Genomic DNA, 17,876 nt, shown 5'->3' on the forward strand with positions numbered 1-17,876 from the left:
TTATCGCCCAATAGGTCTGACGAGCACTTGCTGCAAACTGCTAGAGCATGTCATTCACACGCACATTACCCTTTTCCTCGATACCCATTCAATTCTGTCTCACACCAACATGGCTTCCGGCGCGGTTTTTAAACAATAACCCAACTTGTTGAAACTACCCATGATTTCGCTTCAGCCATAAACGAACGATATCAAGTGGACGCAATTTTTCTGGATTTAGCGGAGGCTTTCGATAAGATCTCCCATCCAAAGTTACTCATCAAACTCACGGACCTTCTAAAAAAATTTCTCCCACCTCCCCTCGCGGGAACCCCTGTGTAGATACGACGCATAGGGGGTTCCGTTGTTGTTTCCGTTAGGTTGATTCTCCCATCGCGTGAAACGTGCCGTGAACCCCCTGCCGCTCCTATGACGCAACGTGGCGCGGCTATGACGCAACACAATCCAACACAATTCACATTAATCCAATCCAAACCAATCCAAATCCAATCCAATCCAATTCAATCTAAGCCAAGCCAAGCCAAGCCAAGCCAATCCAATCCAATGCCCCTCGCGAGAGAATGTTCGCTATCGGAGTGGAGAGGGGGTGAGCGGCGGAGAGCGCAGCTCGCGCGGCGATGAGAATGGGGGAGGGGTGTGGACGGACAACAACAACGCCGTATGGAGGGACAAGGCGAGTGAATGAGATGCAGTCGCATCTAAAATTCCCAGGTCTGTAATTGGGTTAGTTCTTTTGTCACGGGTCGTAAGCAATATGTATTATACAAAGAAACTACTTCAGAAGTTTTGAATGTGTGCTCTGGCGTACCACAAGGTTCAGTACTGGGCCTGTTACTATTCCTAATCACCCGCCGCGTTGGCTCAGTGGCTAAGGCGTTGCGCTGCTGAGCACGAGGTCGCGGGTTCGATTCCCGGCCGCGGCGGCCGCTTTTCTAATGGAGGCGACCGGTGCCCATTCCTGATATAGAAGTTCAAACCAACTTTGTAGCAGTCTCACAGGTCAAAACTTTCCTCCTACTAGGACTTATGCTATAGCAAGACGGAGCGGGCATGGCAAGCAACACTCCATAACTTTCAAATCACAATTCATCAAGTTCTACATCTCATCCGCCTTATCACAAAAGCCGACATGGCCTCAAAGAACAGGACACCATTAAAATAGTACAAGCATTAATAACGAGTAGAGTTACGCTGGGAACGCCATATCTAGCCCTGAAAAAAAACGAAAAAGAAAAAAATTACACCATCTTCCCGTGGGGAACCCTGATGACGCTGCGAAGCATCATGGGGGTTCCGTGTGGTTCCATTGTGTTGCCGTTATGTTGAGTGATCTGGTGTTTAGTAGCGCCAGAGGGAATTCCGCATCCGGGTCCACACCGGTGGCAGAGGCACGCAAGTACTGTTATGTTACAGTGAATAGGTCGTGGTTCTTGAGGCGCCGAAACTCGCCCATCATGTTCTTGTCGATGTTGTGGTCTCTGTGGTAGAATCGGTAGTCTCCGTCAGCGTTGGTGCACCGGCTGATAGCAACGCACACGCCCTTCTCTTCGCAGCTTTGTCTCCTCCTTTTATTCAGCGGTTCCCCTACGGGAAGATGACGACGGTGTTTGAACGCGAAGCTATCTCGTGATGAATTCTCTGGTTGGCCAATCCCTAGTGGAATCCTGCCGCAATCATCATCAGAGGCGCTGTGGACGGGGCACGGACGCAGGACATCCCCCCGAGCAAGAGATGCTTCGCATCTAAAACTTAATATCTTGATCTAAAAAGCCGAAAAGTTTTCTCTCGGTTTACCCCTCACTGCTTGTACAGACAAATTAGTGCAATTAGGCTTGCACAAAACTCGGGAGGAATTTGCTGAAGCCCACAAAACTAGCCAATTGGAACGACTAAAACTCACCAAAACGGGAAGACACACCCTTCGAAAACTGGGTTACGAAGTCTCAAAAGAATATAACGTTAAATAACGCATCCTTTTACATGTTAGAAAGAACATCAATATCCCTCCGGTATCAAGAAACATGCATCCGATTCACAACAAAGCACGACGCAAGGCAAGAGTTCAAGCTCTTCGAACTGCATACCGGAAACGGCCTGATGTTAGGTACGCCGACGCATCACCATATACCAGTCGATCAGCTGAACCCATCAGCATAGTCAATAATAAGGGACTGGAGCTAGCTTCTGCTTCTATACCTACCAGGGACATCGACATGACCGAAGAAGCAGCCATTACCTTTGCAGCTACCACTGGCAAAGAACATGTCACTATCAACCCGGACCCCCAGCCAGCGCGTCGAAACTTCCAAATCGGACGCATTTCAGTAACAGCAGCCAAAATTCAATCGACCCAACGTGATTTACCCGAAATTTTCATCATATGGACACCGGATCGTTCATCACTGGAATGAAATGAGGCGGCGTATGCCGCAGCCCGAGCTCACACACACACACACAGGGCGCCTCCTTCTGAGATGTCAGCCAGTCAGTCATTCCGTGAGCCCAATACGAGAAGTAATCACCAGAAGATACAGTGACGTCTGGCCCACTACCGCTTGTGACAAAGAACCTTTCCGCCTCCACATCTCAACATGTCTCGGGAAGGCACGGTCATCTGCAGACAGCGCCAGACTAACACATTTCCACATGGTACATTACTAACCTCAATGTATCCGACATTATACACATACACTTAAACATTCTGCAAAGAGCCATGCACTGTCTTCCTCAGGGTATGGGAGCGCCGCCACACACCATCCCTCGCCAAAAATCCAAATCCCTCATTTGAGCAGTGGGAGGATCGGTTGACCAGCTCCAACCCGGATCACCAAAAACATCTGGTCGACCGGGCAAGACAGCACGAAAGGAACCAGGGCTTCCTGGACTAAGAAGGTGCCCCACCTGGCGCCGAACCTAAAAACATTGACTGCTCTATTATTAAATTTTTCCTCCTCCTGAGCTTCCTCCTTTGTTGATGTTAACTCTGTGAAGAGGCCTTTAAGTACCCAGGTGGTCAAAACTAATCCAGAGCCCTTCAATATGGCGCGCCTTAAGAGCCAAGTGTAGCTTCGGTACGTAAAACACCCAGAATTTGAATCGGCTTTTAGTAGCGAAACCTTAAGGCGCACAGCACCTTACGTTGAACCAAATGCGAGGCACCAGTTCATTCCTTCTTGGTCACATCTTGAATCTACCGCGAAGCAACTCGCCAATGTGTCCAAACGTATCTAGAATATTTCGCGACTATACAAACCATTGAAAACAAACCCCTTCGTGTTAGTATTGAATGAAAAAAAAAATGGTGCATAACATAATGCCATTATCCCCCTATATAACCAAACTCCATGTCGTAGACGCGTCTGAGCCCCGGGTACTTATTTTCTGCAACTAGACCCAACACAAAAGACTGGGTTTGACTTATAGGTTTTCCTCATTTCCAAACAAATCCAGATTTTTTACGTTTCGAAATGAGCACACCTTACAGCATGCGCTGCCAACCGAATAAAAATTGTCAAGTTGCTCCCGCGCATCGTAACTTTTGCACATTGGCGCAATCGAGAAGGCTTCTGACGCCCACAGTGTACGTACCCATTGAGTAGTTACCTCGTTGGTAGCAAAAACTTATCTGAACAAGGTAATCACATGTTCGGGATTTGTGCGGGCGGAAGCCGAACGTCGCGTTCCTCGGCGAAGCGATCGCGTAAACAACATACGCAGCTTCAGCCACCGGCGTGTCTGCAGGAGCTTCATTCGAGCAGTCATCGATGTCAACTTGCTTTCGCGACCGGGAAGAGCAGCATGCGAACACAGTTACAGTCAGAAACACAGTTCCAACCCAGTGTGAAATTACACTGGCTGTTAAACTCAGTGTAAACATTTCGAAGGTTCCGTTTACCTCACGCTTCCTTCTTGTGCGTAATGGTAGAGTCATCTTAGCGGCTAATTGTCATATAATTTTTTTTCTAGATAGTTCCGGTAAAAAATTAGTTTCCCGTAACCAAACTTCCTCCGTGGATCGCCATGTATTGACAGCAAACAGTAATTCTGCAACGTTTACAACTTCACTGCAAACTAACTGCAACAAGTAAATTAAATCCGTCATAATAGTCCAGTCCTCTTAGCGCCCCATTGTCATATGATTTATTTCGACTTACGATAACACAAGAGTTTGACAAGTTTTCTTTTACCATGCTCCCTCAGTAGGTGGCATTGCTTCAATCCGCAACAGGCAATGTGGGCAAGCCAGCTTGCAAAAACCGAGCTAATACTGAGTCTTTTTAAAGTCGACTTCACCTCTAAAAACAAGTACATTGGTGGGAAGAGAATTTTTTGGGCGGGCTGCGGGGGGAGAGTATAAGCCTATTTGTATCAAAATATGAGAGAAAGCGTCACACATGAGGTCGTCAAGGCCAGCCCTACGAAAGCTCCGCTGTTAAACGAGAGGAGCAAGGAATCTGTTTTATATGGTAGAAATTAGAGTCCGCAGAAAAGCGGAAGCGTACAGGGACCCCAATCTCCTGTGGTCATGTAAACGGAGGGATACCCAAACCCCCAAGCGTACTCAGCTATTTTGGTGAAATAGCATACATTCATTTTGCGCCCACTTACGCAAAACATAGTTTGATTATGGCGCATGAGCAATGGGAACAACGCAAAGTAGTAGCGCACCCTAAATATCTGCGTAGGGCTTCGTATGATACACCAAAGCGCCGTTGTCATGACGGCGTCGCACGTCCCTTCACCTGTCCAATGGTCCCTATCGCTCAGGGCTCAGGTACAGCTGTGGCAAATGGTAAACAGCAAAGCTGTTTCCGGAAACCAACCCTTTGAAAAACGCTAAATCGCAGTCTACGGGTGCAGCGCACGCGCAAAAGGGGCGAAAATCATTTGCGCGCGCATGCGCAGATGCATCCGGCGCCATACCCGGAGCCATTTTCCAATCTGCCAATATTCTCTGTTGTCGTGCAGTATTTGCACTCCGATCAAGTGTGGCGGTCATGCGGCGCATTCGTCTGTTCGTTCCGCCGGTTGGGAGGCAGCGAGACGAAGTTGGCAGGGGGGGGAACCCCGGTTCACCGCAGCTGCAAGTGAGGCTCGTGATAGGGCGTGTAAGGTCCACTTATGAGGTCAGTGGCCAGGCGCGCAGGCTGCGCGTGAGAACCCGCCCCTTTGTCTGGTGGCTCAACACTGTGGACTCTACGCGGCAGCCGTCGCCAATTCGTCACGGCACGTATAGGCGCCGCATAGTCCGGCCAACGGGATTCCGCTGGGATGATCCCCCATTCAGGACGCAGTCGGTGTCGACGGATTTGTAAGACCCACTGATGAGGTAAGTGGCCAAACGCCCGGGCGGCACGCGAGAACTCGCCACCCTGTCTGGCGGCGAAGCACTTCCTATACTACAGAGTGGCCGGCGCCAATCCGTCACGGCGCGGACGGGTGCCGGATTGTCCGGCCGGGGTAGCGTCGTGGGGATAGCCCCCGTTGAGGACGCTGACGGTGCCGCCGGGTTCCGAAAATCATTGGCGTGGCGCGCGGGGGAGGTGTGATTACCGACGTCGGAACGAGCGCCGCGCGAGCCTCCATAGTTAACACGCTCCGGTGAGCACGACGCACAGTCGCCGACTTTCGCACTCACCCTTCGGGGTCGTGTGCGCTTTCTGGCCCGCGAGAGGGCCGTTGACCCAAAGATGGCGGCGAATCACTGAATATTCCGTTGCGCGCTGAGTGACAGCGGTCTACATGAATTTGGGCACTCCCTTACGCGTGTAGGAATGCTACAGGGGCGTTCCCGAGAGAGCATGAGCTCGAGGTGTTTAAGACCGAACTTGGCCGTTAGAAAACATTCTTGTCTGAGCACTGAGCTGGGCAGTTCCCGGCGGGAGAAGGAGTCTCGACCGTTAAAGCTAGGTTGGGATTTGTGAGCCCTCTAGGCTAGAGGTTAGGATTGCGTCGGAAGTTTCGGGAACAGCGCCGTACCGGCCAACTAGACGGATCCTGCGGCGAGAACGTAGTCTCGGCCGTCGTTTGTGTACGCTCCGAGGATAGGAGAGTTAGACGGAGTGGAGAAGCTCCAGTGATTTGTACGCACTTAGGCTAGCGTCTAACTGCACTTCGAAGTTTTCACCTTATTACTCATGTACCCAGTAATCCTTCTGTAAATAGCTGTATATAAACTTTCGTTTCACTTAATCAACCCCAACGCCTCGAGTTCGTCAATTCGACCACCATCTCCAAGAACTTCAACACCATCGCCCTGCCAGCCTCCTGCCAAATCAAGTGGAGACCGGGCGATTGGGTTCCTGATCGACAACGGACTTCGGGGAAACGAACAACAACAATCTTTACTGGGCTCATTGTTCGGGCGACACCATCACCTAGGTGATTCCACGAAAGAACAAACATGCGTGTACGCGCGCATCGCTCGTTTTTTATATTTTATTAGTTGTTCGAAAGACAGAGAATACCTTAAAACTGCAATCCACTTTCCTCTAGCGTGTGTACTTCGCGAGAAAAAAGTTCCAAATGTGGCGCGGACGACGCAGGATTCCCGGCGGCTGCAGTTTTTTCCAGCTTTGGAGCTTTGCGCTCGGCAAGGTTTGATCGTTCTGCCTAACATTTGTTAAAATTCGCGTACCTTCGTTTTATCAGTAGCTTCTTGACGTAGTTTGAATGAGTGAAGGATATAAGGAGGGCTCGTAGAACATGCCCCCGTCTCGGTTTGTAGAACTTAGCCTCCTCAATTCGAAGGGAGCCTGGTTAGGTGAATGGGCCTCCAAACCAAGTTGTTTATTTGGAATGGCCTGGGAAGAAGAGATGTCTAGCTACCTGGCCGTCAACCTGAACCAAAGCACCCCAATTTCAAATCGATGGAAACCGAAGGTGAGAGCGGCAGAAGGAAAGCTTTATCCATGGAGAAACAGACACGTTGCTCTGTTCACTAGGGCCCATGTCTGCAGTACGATAGCATACCCGCTGTCTTGTACGGGGCCCGCGTAACCACCATCGACGCAGACTCCCTGAATAAGCTGCACCGCTCCTGGGCGGTATTCCTCTGGCGTTCCACGTACGAACCCATGCACCGCTCAAACCTCTTCTGGAGTCTGGAAAAGGGTGGCTTGGGTCTCGTCGATGTGTACCTCAAACTGACAGTGCAGCGGTTCCTGTACTTCATCGACCTACGCGATCTGTTTCTTGTAGCAGCCACGCAGTGCTTTGGTGCCAGAAATTTGACCTCATAGCTCGCCACGACAGCATCTCTGCTTTGAAACGCGAGCAGCGAAGTTTTACAGAGAAGTCGCTCTAGCTCTAGCCCTGCTTGGGCAGCATTTTTGGGGGGAGAATTTACTCAAAACAAAGTTCAGGAAACTGTACTGGGACCTCGTGGAGAAGGTCTTGCCACCCCCTCTCTACCAACAACCCCCAACATCTGACGGCGTCTTTAAGAGAATAAGAAAACTCCCTGTGCCCACCGGTACAAAGGACTTCTTCTTCCGCCTTCACATGGGAGTACTGCCCGCGAAGGCACGTTTGGAGGAGGGGATTCTTCCTCCACGGCGGCGCGGGGTGCCTCATTTGCGGGAAGCGGGAAACGGCGGAACACGTTCTCATTCAGTGCAACACCGCAGCAGTCTTCTGGGACGAGCAGCAGACTGCGTTCGCTAAGCGATGGGACCTGTCGTGGTCAGGTCTCCGGCGCCTGAGCACACCCACCGGAAACAAGGCGCTTCGACACTGCATGCTCGCCATTGGGCTCCACTCTCTGTGGAGGGCTAGAGTGTACGCAGTGGAGTGCGCTAGGAACCCGAAGCCTGCCTGGCGGCACTTTACGGTAAAGGTTGAATGAACTGTGAGCGTGCTGGGGGATCCCGACGCCGACTCCGTGCTGCGCGACTCCCTGCAAAGCGGTTGCCAAGCCCTGCAGCACTTCAAAGAAAAAGAAATGCATCGCTGGCAACGGCTGTGACTCACGGGAGGTCCTACCACTGCGTTTTCACAACGCCGTTTTTCATTGATCATGCGTCCTTTGATCAATCCAGAGTACACATATACATGTTAACACAGTACACACCCAACATTTTCTGTTGAACACTTGTGATTTTACAGGGTTTTTAACCGTCATAGTTTCCTGTTAGAACCTTTCGTTGTACCTACAGTCTTATATGCGTTGTGCATTTTGTGACTGGCGAAGACTCGCTGGAGTCGTGACTGAACGTTCCGTCGCGACGGTGTTTACGCCTGTGGACGTCAACCTCTCGTGCTTGTCAGTGTATCATGTATATATGTACATCTGTGTAAATAAGCGTTGTGTTACAAAAAAACGGTTTCTAGCTCAGTGGGAAGAGCGCCACGTACCTCCCGTTGTGGCCAGAGAGTCGTGGGATCGAAACCGGGCGCCGCCCAACTATTTCTTTTTATAGTGGACAGTACTGACGTCAGCCCAAGCGCTGACGGGGCTGAAGATACGCGCATGCGCAGTAGAGTGCGGACGGCGGACGATAAGCGAGGGAGAGACACAGCCCCGAGCATGAGATGCTCCGCATCTAAAAAGTCAAATGGATTGTCCCTAACTTTGACGCACCCTATCTCCGTATCTATAATTGTGACCAACTTGGAAGTGATAGGTAATGTCGACCAGATATATGTGAACAGATCTGTAAAATATCGCTGCTTACAAAAAATATTCATGGACGCAAAAAAAGATTGACTGCTTTTTCGAAAAGCCGTAACATTTAAAATCAAAATTTAAAAAACGCTCTAGATTTTCTTCAATATTGCGGAAAACAGATTCCTTAAAAGGGTCCACGATACTGCTGAAAACATCTTTTATCATTTTGTTTGTACCGAAGTTATAAGCGTCTGAAATCATGCGTTCGAGACGCGTATCCGCTCCGTGAGATCCGCTACTCCCGCTGTTTTTCGGGCTTGCGCTTTGACAAAAAAGGTGCCTGTTCGCATTCTACGGCCACACCTGGGACGTTTCGACCTTTGACGTCCTTGTAAAAGAGAAATTCGCGTGTTTATTCTTCTATTATTTGCGATGTTTTATTGAATAAGCGCTGGCACAGCTGCGCCTGTGGCGAAGACGCGCCCTAAGGCGCGCCTCTGTGGGCGCAACGTTTCTGTTAGCAAAAAACAAAACGTTTTCTCGGTGTGACGACTGCCGTAACTAACCCCATGCCGGCCACTTGTTAAAAGGGGGCACTTTTTTAAAAATAGAGCACTTGTTTATATCAGAAAATTAAAAACTACAATTGATTTCGATGTACGAAAAACACCGCCATTTACCAGGAAAACATCTATGGCGTTCAAATGCCGGCAGTGCAATTTAGTTATAACAGCGTTCCGGTCACAGGACGAGTGAACTGGCAGAAAAAGTCGTAGGCGTGAGCGTTTTGGCACGATTACAGTGAAATAATGCGTACGCCTGGTAATTTGCTGGATGACGTGGCTGACATCCAAACCATTTCGTTTGTATTTAAACCTTTGAGAAGGCATGATCATAGCCATGAAATTAAAGGGAAACGCTTATAACATTTCCGTTTATAGAGCGCATGCCACAGAGGCGTTGAAAAAGAGACGACATGACCACGTAGCAAGGCCCGGTTAATTCGGAACGCCGTGGGGTATCTATCTACTGATGCCAGGGGCGCGCGAGCCCTCCGGCGGGTGAGCGCGCTCATTGGCCTGTGTCACACTGCTGCCGCTGGCACTGTGGCTTGCCGCTACACGTTACAACTAGGGCGTGCGCACATACCAACACAGCTCACCAAATGTTGTGTAAAAGGCATGGGAAAGGTGCCTCTTGCTGTTGGGCTATGTAACCGAAAAATAGACAGGGCTGCATCATAAACAAACAAAATTTTAGACAGCTCCACATGTAAGGTCTTTATTACAACATTTTCTTCACCAGGCCTTACGATAAGTTCATGGGATTGCGCAGGTCACAGGATGGGCGCGTCGCAGCCGTTTCTGGCATAATGGTTGCTCATGCGCAGAAGCTCTCTACTGTATTGTTTATGTTAATGGTCGGTATGTCTGTACTCTCAGTGAAGACAGATGTCATTTCTTTGTTGGAGCGGTCCCAACTTGCGTCACCGGAAAAATCGCTGGTCGAGGAGTGGCAGATCAATGCACCCCCTCTGTTGCACCCGCCCGGCACTGGGTTAGCTACGGCAGTCGTCACACCGAGATAACTCTTGCTTTTGCTACCCTGTTCTGTGTTTTTGTTTCTAAAAGAGAAGTTACTCTCGCAAAGGCGCTCTTTTGGCAGATTTTAGACACAGGCCTAGGTGTGCTAACGCTTATTCAGTGAAACGACACAAATAAAAAAAGATTAAAAACGTGATTTCTCGTTTATAAGAACCTCAAAGGTTCAAAAGTCCCTGGTATTGCCGGGGAATGCGAACAGACACTATTTTATCGAAACACGAAGCCAGAAAAGCAGCGACAGTAGCGGAGCACACTCAGCGGAGACGCGCCTCGAACTCGTAATTTCATCCGCTTATAATGGCGGTACAAGAAAGATGGTGCAACACGTTTTTCAGTAGTATTATTGGACCTCTTGACGAGTATGGTTTCCCCAATTTTGAAAGAAATCGCGAGCGGGTTTTTAATTTTTATTTTTAAAATTGCTCCCTGTTAGAAAAGGCACAGCGGTCAGTATTTTTTCGCGCATACATATAATTGTTCTAGCCTAGCGATATTTTACAGGTATTTTCACACATATCTGATCGCCAGTGACTATCACTTACAAGTTGGTCTCGATTACAGATACCGAGATATGGGGCGTCAAAGTTAGGGACAATCTAGCGTCTGGGGCGACTTTACAATGTTGTTCTAGTTTTTTGTTCATGGCAGAACGCAAACTTTGCTTGGACCTGTTTGTCATTCCGGTGTAGTTTTTGTTTTCAAACAAATATTAGTGAAAACGATCAAAACCTCGCGGTGAGCATTGCCCCGAAAATTGTGAAAAACTGCAACCACCGAAAATCACGCGTAACCCACGCCACCTTCAGAAATTTTTTTCTCGCGGAGTACGCTTGCTAGAGGAGAACAGATTGCAGTTTGAAAATATCCTCTGGCTTGCGAATAAAACGTAAATTATGGGATAAAATAATAAATGCGCTTCTACACGCATGTTCGGTCTCTCGGGGGATCACCCGACTGCTCCTGTGACCTCTTTCCCTGTCGCTCACTTTCTGCTTTCATGGTCTTTTATTTTCTCTTGATGCGCTCGGGCGGATACTGCATAAAGAATAGGGCGCCGGGTTCATTGAGGATAGTTGCCATTTAATATAAGAAACACGGTGGGCCGTTGAGTCATAAGACGAGCACAAAGACGTGCTGGGGGAGGGCCGAGAACTGCCTGACGAAGAGAGCCGTACTTACAGGCTTTCCCGGTGACGCAAGCGAAGGCCACCCACGCTACGGCGAAGGCCCACACGGTGCGGTGCACGGCTGCGTATAGTGCGGCCTGCGCCGTATCGACGCCGTCGCCGCAGTTCCACCGGTAGGCGCCGAAAACCACAGCCACGGCACACAGGAAGGAGCACACCCATCCCAGGGCACGCAGCACCTGCAACCAACGAGTGGGACCCCCTCTCAGCCGACCGAGTACGTTGAAGCATTCGACACAGCTCTACGTGGCTACGGGCTCAAACCGTTCGCCGAAGACCACTGTTCATTTTGCAAACCATTAAAATGCATTAGTTTAATGAATTTAAATGAGCCCCAGTAATGTTAGACCTACTTCTTACGCCCTCCCTCTGCACCAAGGTAATCGGGCATCTGAGAACGCTACTCTCGCTTGAGGGTATTCACGCATGGTAGGAAACATCGGGCGCTTTTCCTTGGATATCAGATCTGCCTTTTCCTTTCGCCGCACGTGATTTGCTTAAATTTCTGTTGTTTCTTAAAGCAATAGTACGGAGTCAAAGTTGTAGGCAAATAAGCTTCTGAGGGAGTCCAAATCACCAAGGAATTGTTCTTAAGGAGGCAATTTATTGCTTTAGGTAGGTGAAATGGTTGGCCGGGAGTATTGAGACAATTATGAAACCTCCACGTTTTACGTTTTTTTAGACTTTATTTTGGTGTAAGCCGACCTTTCATTTGCATGTTTACCTTCTTATATCGTTCAAAAACAAGAACACTACAGTTTTTTGACTGCCTTGACAACAAAAGGTTCTCTCCAGCGGTCCGACATTATTATTAAACGTGTGCTGCGTAACTCAGTGACAGCGAAAAAAAATCTCCATTCTGCATCGTAGAATATCCATATCCACGTTTGTAACATGTATCTTAACAGCTAAAATCTACAGAAATGGAGAGACCTTTCTAGTAATGCGCACCATTACTATGCCGCTTGTCTAAATTGCGGGTTGTTTACAGCCAAACATGGCTAGGTGTATCGAAAGAGCTTGGAATATTTTATCCTGTTTTTCTCTTGTTTCGTATCGCCAATTGTGTAAAGTTATATTATTATAGCGATGAAGTGTCTTTACTTCGCCAATTATGTTTCTTTTTTGAAGATGCAAGCCGTATGGCAGAGTTGGTCCATTTACGCTATTTCCAACGTTTTGTTGTACTGCAGAGTTGGTCCATTTTCGCAATTTCCAACGTTTTTCGAACTTTTGTTTGTTTAATATTCGTTTTTTGGGGGGACATGTATGAGGTGCGAATTCTTTTTGTCAACTCATTCTTGTAAAAATTTCATGTTTTCTATTTTTCTTATTTTGTGGTTTTTCAAAATTCAAATTCTGTTCAAACGATTATCGCCATTTACGCTATTGTGACGTTTAAAGGTGGTACTTCCTCCAAATATGCATTCTGTGGAAATGGAGGGTGTTATATAGTTCGCTCATTATTGGTTTATGTTTCATATTTTGGGCGTTCTTTGGCGACCCCCTTTCGTTTAACATTCGGCTTTGGGGAGAAATGTATAACATGCGTATTCTTTATTCTGTGAGGAGGATTAGGAACAAATGTTTATTTTATGTGAGATCATTTTTTACATATTTTCCGGGTTTTGAGAATTTTGTTTGAGCAATCGTCTCCATCTAGGCTGTTGTAATGATTAAAGCTGTCAATTCAACCAAATCTGCATTTTTGTGGAAATGCAGGGCGTCATTACACGGACGTGGTTGGGGGGGACGGAGGTACTCGGCAAAGAATGCTACGCATTAGACAAAAAAAACTATGGAAGACTGGGAAGAGAACGTGAGTGCCGGGGTTACACGTAGGCGAACTACTAGGTAGCTTACAATACGAGTTTGGTTCATCCACAAAACTCCTTTCAAATTAGAGTAATGCGAATTGAAGCAAAAGATTTGAGAAATTATTGGAAATAATGGGAATAACAGATAACGCGCTGACGACACGTCAACCTTTTCTCGCCCAGACTTGTTTGGCTCCCTTAAGCGGCCGTCAATCAAGACATCTGAAAATGAGTTGACCGTGATGCCTCGAGTTCCTTGACCAGGCTACTTCGACTAGGCAACTAGAATGCTAACACAGATTTAGAGCAGTTTTAACTCTATTTTTTAGCATTCCTTACTGCGACACTGCGAACGCCGTATGGCGCGAAATTTGAAAGGGTTTCAATATTTCTTAGCTGTCACTCTCTATTATGAAAACAATACCTTTTGACGACCGCATGTAGTTGAGGGAGTTATCAAAGGATAGTGATTTAAAATAAAACACGCTTGTAGTTTGTCTTCAAGCTACTTTTAAAAGCAGGAATAGAAGAGGATAATTTTTTGGCGGCGGTGGAGAGGCATGTCTAAATGCTGTTGTCGAAAATATTATTAAAAGGTAGGCCCTCCCGTTCTGATGAAATGCCTTGTATCAGTTATGGTACTAGACACCAGATCCCTTTGGAATTTCTTACGAACCTATTTTAGAGCGCCTCAAATGGGCAAACAGAAGAAATGGCCCTCAAAACCTAGCCTTCAATTATATTCAGCAACGGACCATGGTGCAGTCATAAATGCAGAAGGTATATATGAAAAAGTCAATAATTTCCTGATGCTGCAGTTTCGCTGGGCACGAGTCGGGTCGTCAGTGTGTGACACAGACTTTTTGTTGCACGAACCGTATCTGTAAGAACGTACCAGGCCCTAATATGTCCCTAGCAAGGGCACATCGAAAAAAAAAGAAAAAGATGCTGCGAACGAAAATTCAGCATAAATTTGAGGCAAACAGTTATCTAAATTGCTCACACTGCGTAAAAACCACTAAACCTGCCCCAATAGAAAGACAAAGCAATGTAGAATGAGAAAGAAAAGTAAAAAACAGAACTTTACTCGTGCCTACAAATACGCTGATTATTGGGCACTTGAAACCGGAGGGCCACAAGATTCATTGCATTAACTATTTAAAGGTACAACGTTATGATATTTTATAGTGTAGGAGCACTCACAGATGCGCCCGCAAGGAGTAAGTCTAACTGACGATATTGCTGGTAGTGGGGTTGCTAATTAACGTACAAAGAAACACATCTCGTTCACCAGTAGGCGTTGAAAATAAACGCGTGTTTCATGCTTCGTGGCACAATCAGTATAGAAGTAGTGGTAACGGTAACGTATACGGAAGCACAAAGATTCTTCGGGTTGGACGATGGCTACTCCGCTGAAAATCGCGTACGTGAATTAAATAAAACCGTCACCGTTGTCGATTTCAATATGCGTCTAGTATATACGCATCGAAACATAATTTAGTCGTTGTGGGTTAGTCAACCCTTGGCCTATCAAGTAACCCTGGTCGGGAATTTGTTGTCAAACAGGGCCAAAAGCTATGCAATTCTAAGGGAATAAATAAAAAAAAGAGTGTTGCTAAAATTACCGAAGTATACTCCACTGAAGTTTAAGGGACAATACCCTGCCCACGAGAGCTTAAATTCACGTCAGAATAAAATTAAGGTCAGAGGGTAATGGGATCGATATGAACCGACGATGCTAGTTTGGAGGCTAGAGCGCACTGCTGCGCAGCCGTGCGCGCGCAGTGTGACTTTCACATGAACAAGAAGTTTTTCTCACCGGGTTGAGGGTGACAACAGGCTTTCGGGTGACGATGCAGGCGAGCCCGATGCCAATGCAGAATGGCCCGAGGTGAGCCCAGGGCTTTTGGTACATGATGTCTTCCATCATCAGCCGCGAGCTGTTGCTCGGGAAAGAACAGGTAAAGGTGGATTCCCTACGGTTATTGCGACACAGGTTTGAACGCTTGTTATGCACATACTAAAACACTTTTCATGCGAACCTAGTTTCGCGGCGAAGATGAATTCAGGAATGGAAATAAGGTGGCCATAAAAACCTGTGCATTAGTAACTATGTTTAAGGACAGACGTTAGAGGTCACAGAGATGGGTCTCAAGTGGAAGGGGCTGTCAGCATCTTTCTTATGCTTGAGAATAGGGTGAAGGAATTCGACCATCAGATGATATCGTACATCGCCTTGTTTCCATCAGGAGTCTAGAGTGCTAGCATTTGAGAATGTTGACTGGTCCAACTTAGGAGTATGTTGCCAAGTGATTCCGTCGTGACGCGGGACCGAGTCTGGAGGAGCTTTTATGTCCGTCCCGTTACAGGAGCCACACAAAGATGGCACGACAACCTTCTGAGTCTTGCGATTGTTTTGAACACCATGAGCTAAACCGTACAGGCCGGTGGGTGACGTTAGCTAGTTCTATGACTGTGGTAAGGTGAAGGAAAAGTGGATGTGGGCAACCCATCGGCTGGCCAGATGGCAGCATGAGGCTGGCGGAAGAGGAAGAAGAGGAGAGCGAAGAAGGAACGGAAAAAACGAAGCGGCTTGATCCCGTGCTCTCAGACCTCCGATCCGGCGAGTGGGCCTGGCGTACCCCCGTGCCCGTTCCTAAGGAGCACTCCGACAGCCCTGACGCCGTGTGCGCTTCGCGGCGTAGGCCCGAGGAGCACCACCGCATCAACGGTCTCGCCCGGTCACCGACCCCAGAGGCATCCGCGCCTGTACCGGGGTGGAGTGAGACGCCAAAGGGACGTTTTCTGTAAACTTTCGTGATTGCAACTGTCCGTGTGTTCTGTGAGGTAGTCGCAAGTGTGTTGTTCCAGTGGGTTTTTTGCGTAATCCGAATTACATGTGTGGGTGATGGACGTCGGAACGGGTAGTTAGGTCTGGTGCGAGGTGCTGGCTGGATCTCTGCCCCTTACAATGACTTAGTGGGTGTGAGAAGTGCTCCTAGGCATTATTATTTACGCTCTTCGCAAATCCCTAGTATTATCGAGCGCGTTTTTTTCCCCCAAACTTCAATGTTTGTTTTTCTACTATGGAAACCATTTTATACAAGAAATTGCTCACGATACCTTCATGTATGTTATATTTGACGTAAAGGCGCGGCAAGCTTGATAGGCAAGCTGTAGCACCGAAGCCTGCTGCATAACGGCGAGCTTCAGCAGCTCTCGTTAGCGGCACATACCTTGCTCAATGACGTGAAACGTAGCGACCAGGGCTTACAGCCGATAAGGCAAAAAAAGGAAAATTTGCCCATGGGGCCCCATTTAATAGGATTCATGTATGATTTCAAAAGAATCAGCATGTCCGTCGGCGAAGATCGAGCGCCTTCCAATTGGTAAATCGGAGGTCAGATAACAATTATGATGTTCAAAGAAACACAGTGAGCAGCTCGTTGATCGCGATGCAGGCGATATCCATTCGCCGCCCTAGACCTATGGGAAGAGGCATATGGGCCACTCGAGCCGGTGCGTGAACAATGGGCGTAGGGAAACTAAAGACCTTGTTGAACAGGCTGCTGTATCAGCCACCTCTTCTCACACTGTCGAAACTGTGCTTGCGCAGGGCTTCCCTCAGAGGGACCAGTGATGAGGAATAGACAGATAACCCAACACGTGAAGTTATCGAGGCATACGAAAGCGAACGTTCTAAGGCTAATTACGCCAGCATGCCCTCTGTTATTCACTCGAAATATGGAATCGTTTATCTAAACGCCGCGTATAGCGAGGAGGGGAAAACACTATTTCTCTTTGAAAGACAATAGTCTTTCTTGGGGTATACTTCACCGCAGAAATTTTGGTCCCTCAGTATGCGGCCATTCTGTCTCTCTGTGACTCGATTAAGCCACCCGGCCAAAGTCAAACAGAAACTGCGCAATAGTCTTATGTACCTACAGCCAAATCTAAATGCTTAATTTTGGTGGCAATGCTCATTCTTGTCAACATTGTTGAACAGGAACAGAACATTGCGTAAATATAAGCAGAAAATCAATACATAAGCAATATTTGCAGTGTTCCTTTATTATAAAAAATTATGGATGTTTTGTTTTTGCGATAGCAAATGAAATACTGCATCAACTGCAGAAAACTGTCACGCTACTATACTTCCTGGCATTTAAGAAGTCAAACGGCAACAGCAACGAAAGGTTGCACCAGATAGGTTTTACTTTCCACTTGAAACGCTCGTCGAGTAGGGTAACGTGGTTCTACAAACGTTGTAGCAGGGTGCCTCGATTCACACGCGTCTCCACCGTACGCCAGCACTGGCATCGAGGCACCCGATTGGGAGCAGAGGAACGCGGTAAATTTAAACCGACTTGAGCGAACCTCTAGCGTGTTATCTTGGGAGGAATGAGAGGGGAGAGGAACAGCATGAGAGGTGAGCGGAAATAGAAGAGAGGCATTTACTTGGCAGGGGCGCCAGTCGAACATTGTCTTTCGTCGACATTTGCTACGAAAGGAGCTGATGCGCGGCCATTTTTTGTTGTTTGTGTTTGGCTCTGCAAGTCTTCTCATGGACTCTATCAGCGTATACATCCGGTAACTACGTGTTGCTTCCTCCAAAAAAGATTCACTTAAAGTAGACCAGCTCGGTGTCCTGTGTTTCTTT

General features: G+C 47.8%; 1 protein-coding gene across 1 annotated transcript in view; it reads right to left on the reverse strand.

Moving 5' to 3' along the window:
• The window catches only part of LOC144163010 (nose resistant to fluoxetine protein 6-like), a 206,170-nt gene that overhangs the window by 38,527 nt on the left and 149,767 nt on the right, over nt 1–17,876 (reverse strand). The window contains exons 12-13 of the mRNA XM_077693822.1: nt 15,036–15,156; nt 11,392–11,578 (exon numbers count right to left, since the gene is read on the reverse strand). Of these exons, the coding sequence (XP_077549948.1) occupies nt 11,392–11,578; nt 15,036–15,156 (308 nt within the window). The remainder of the gene's footprint in view (nt 1–11,391; nt 11,579–15,035; nt 15,157–17,876) is intronic.

This window comes from Haemaphysalis longicornis, unplaced genomic scaffold (assembly GCF_048455015.1).
Source record: "Haemaphysalis longicornis isolate Haplotype H1 unplaced genomic scaffold, Haemaphysalis longicornis Haplotype H1 scaffold_1, whole genome shotgun sequence".
NCBI lineage: Eukaryota > Metazoa > Arthropoda > Arachnida > Ixodida > Ixodidae > Haemaphysalis > Haemaphysalis longicornis.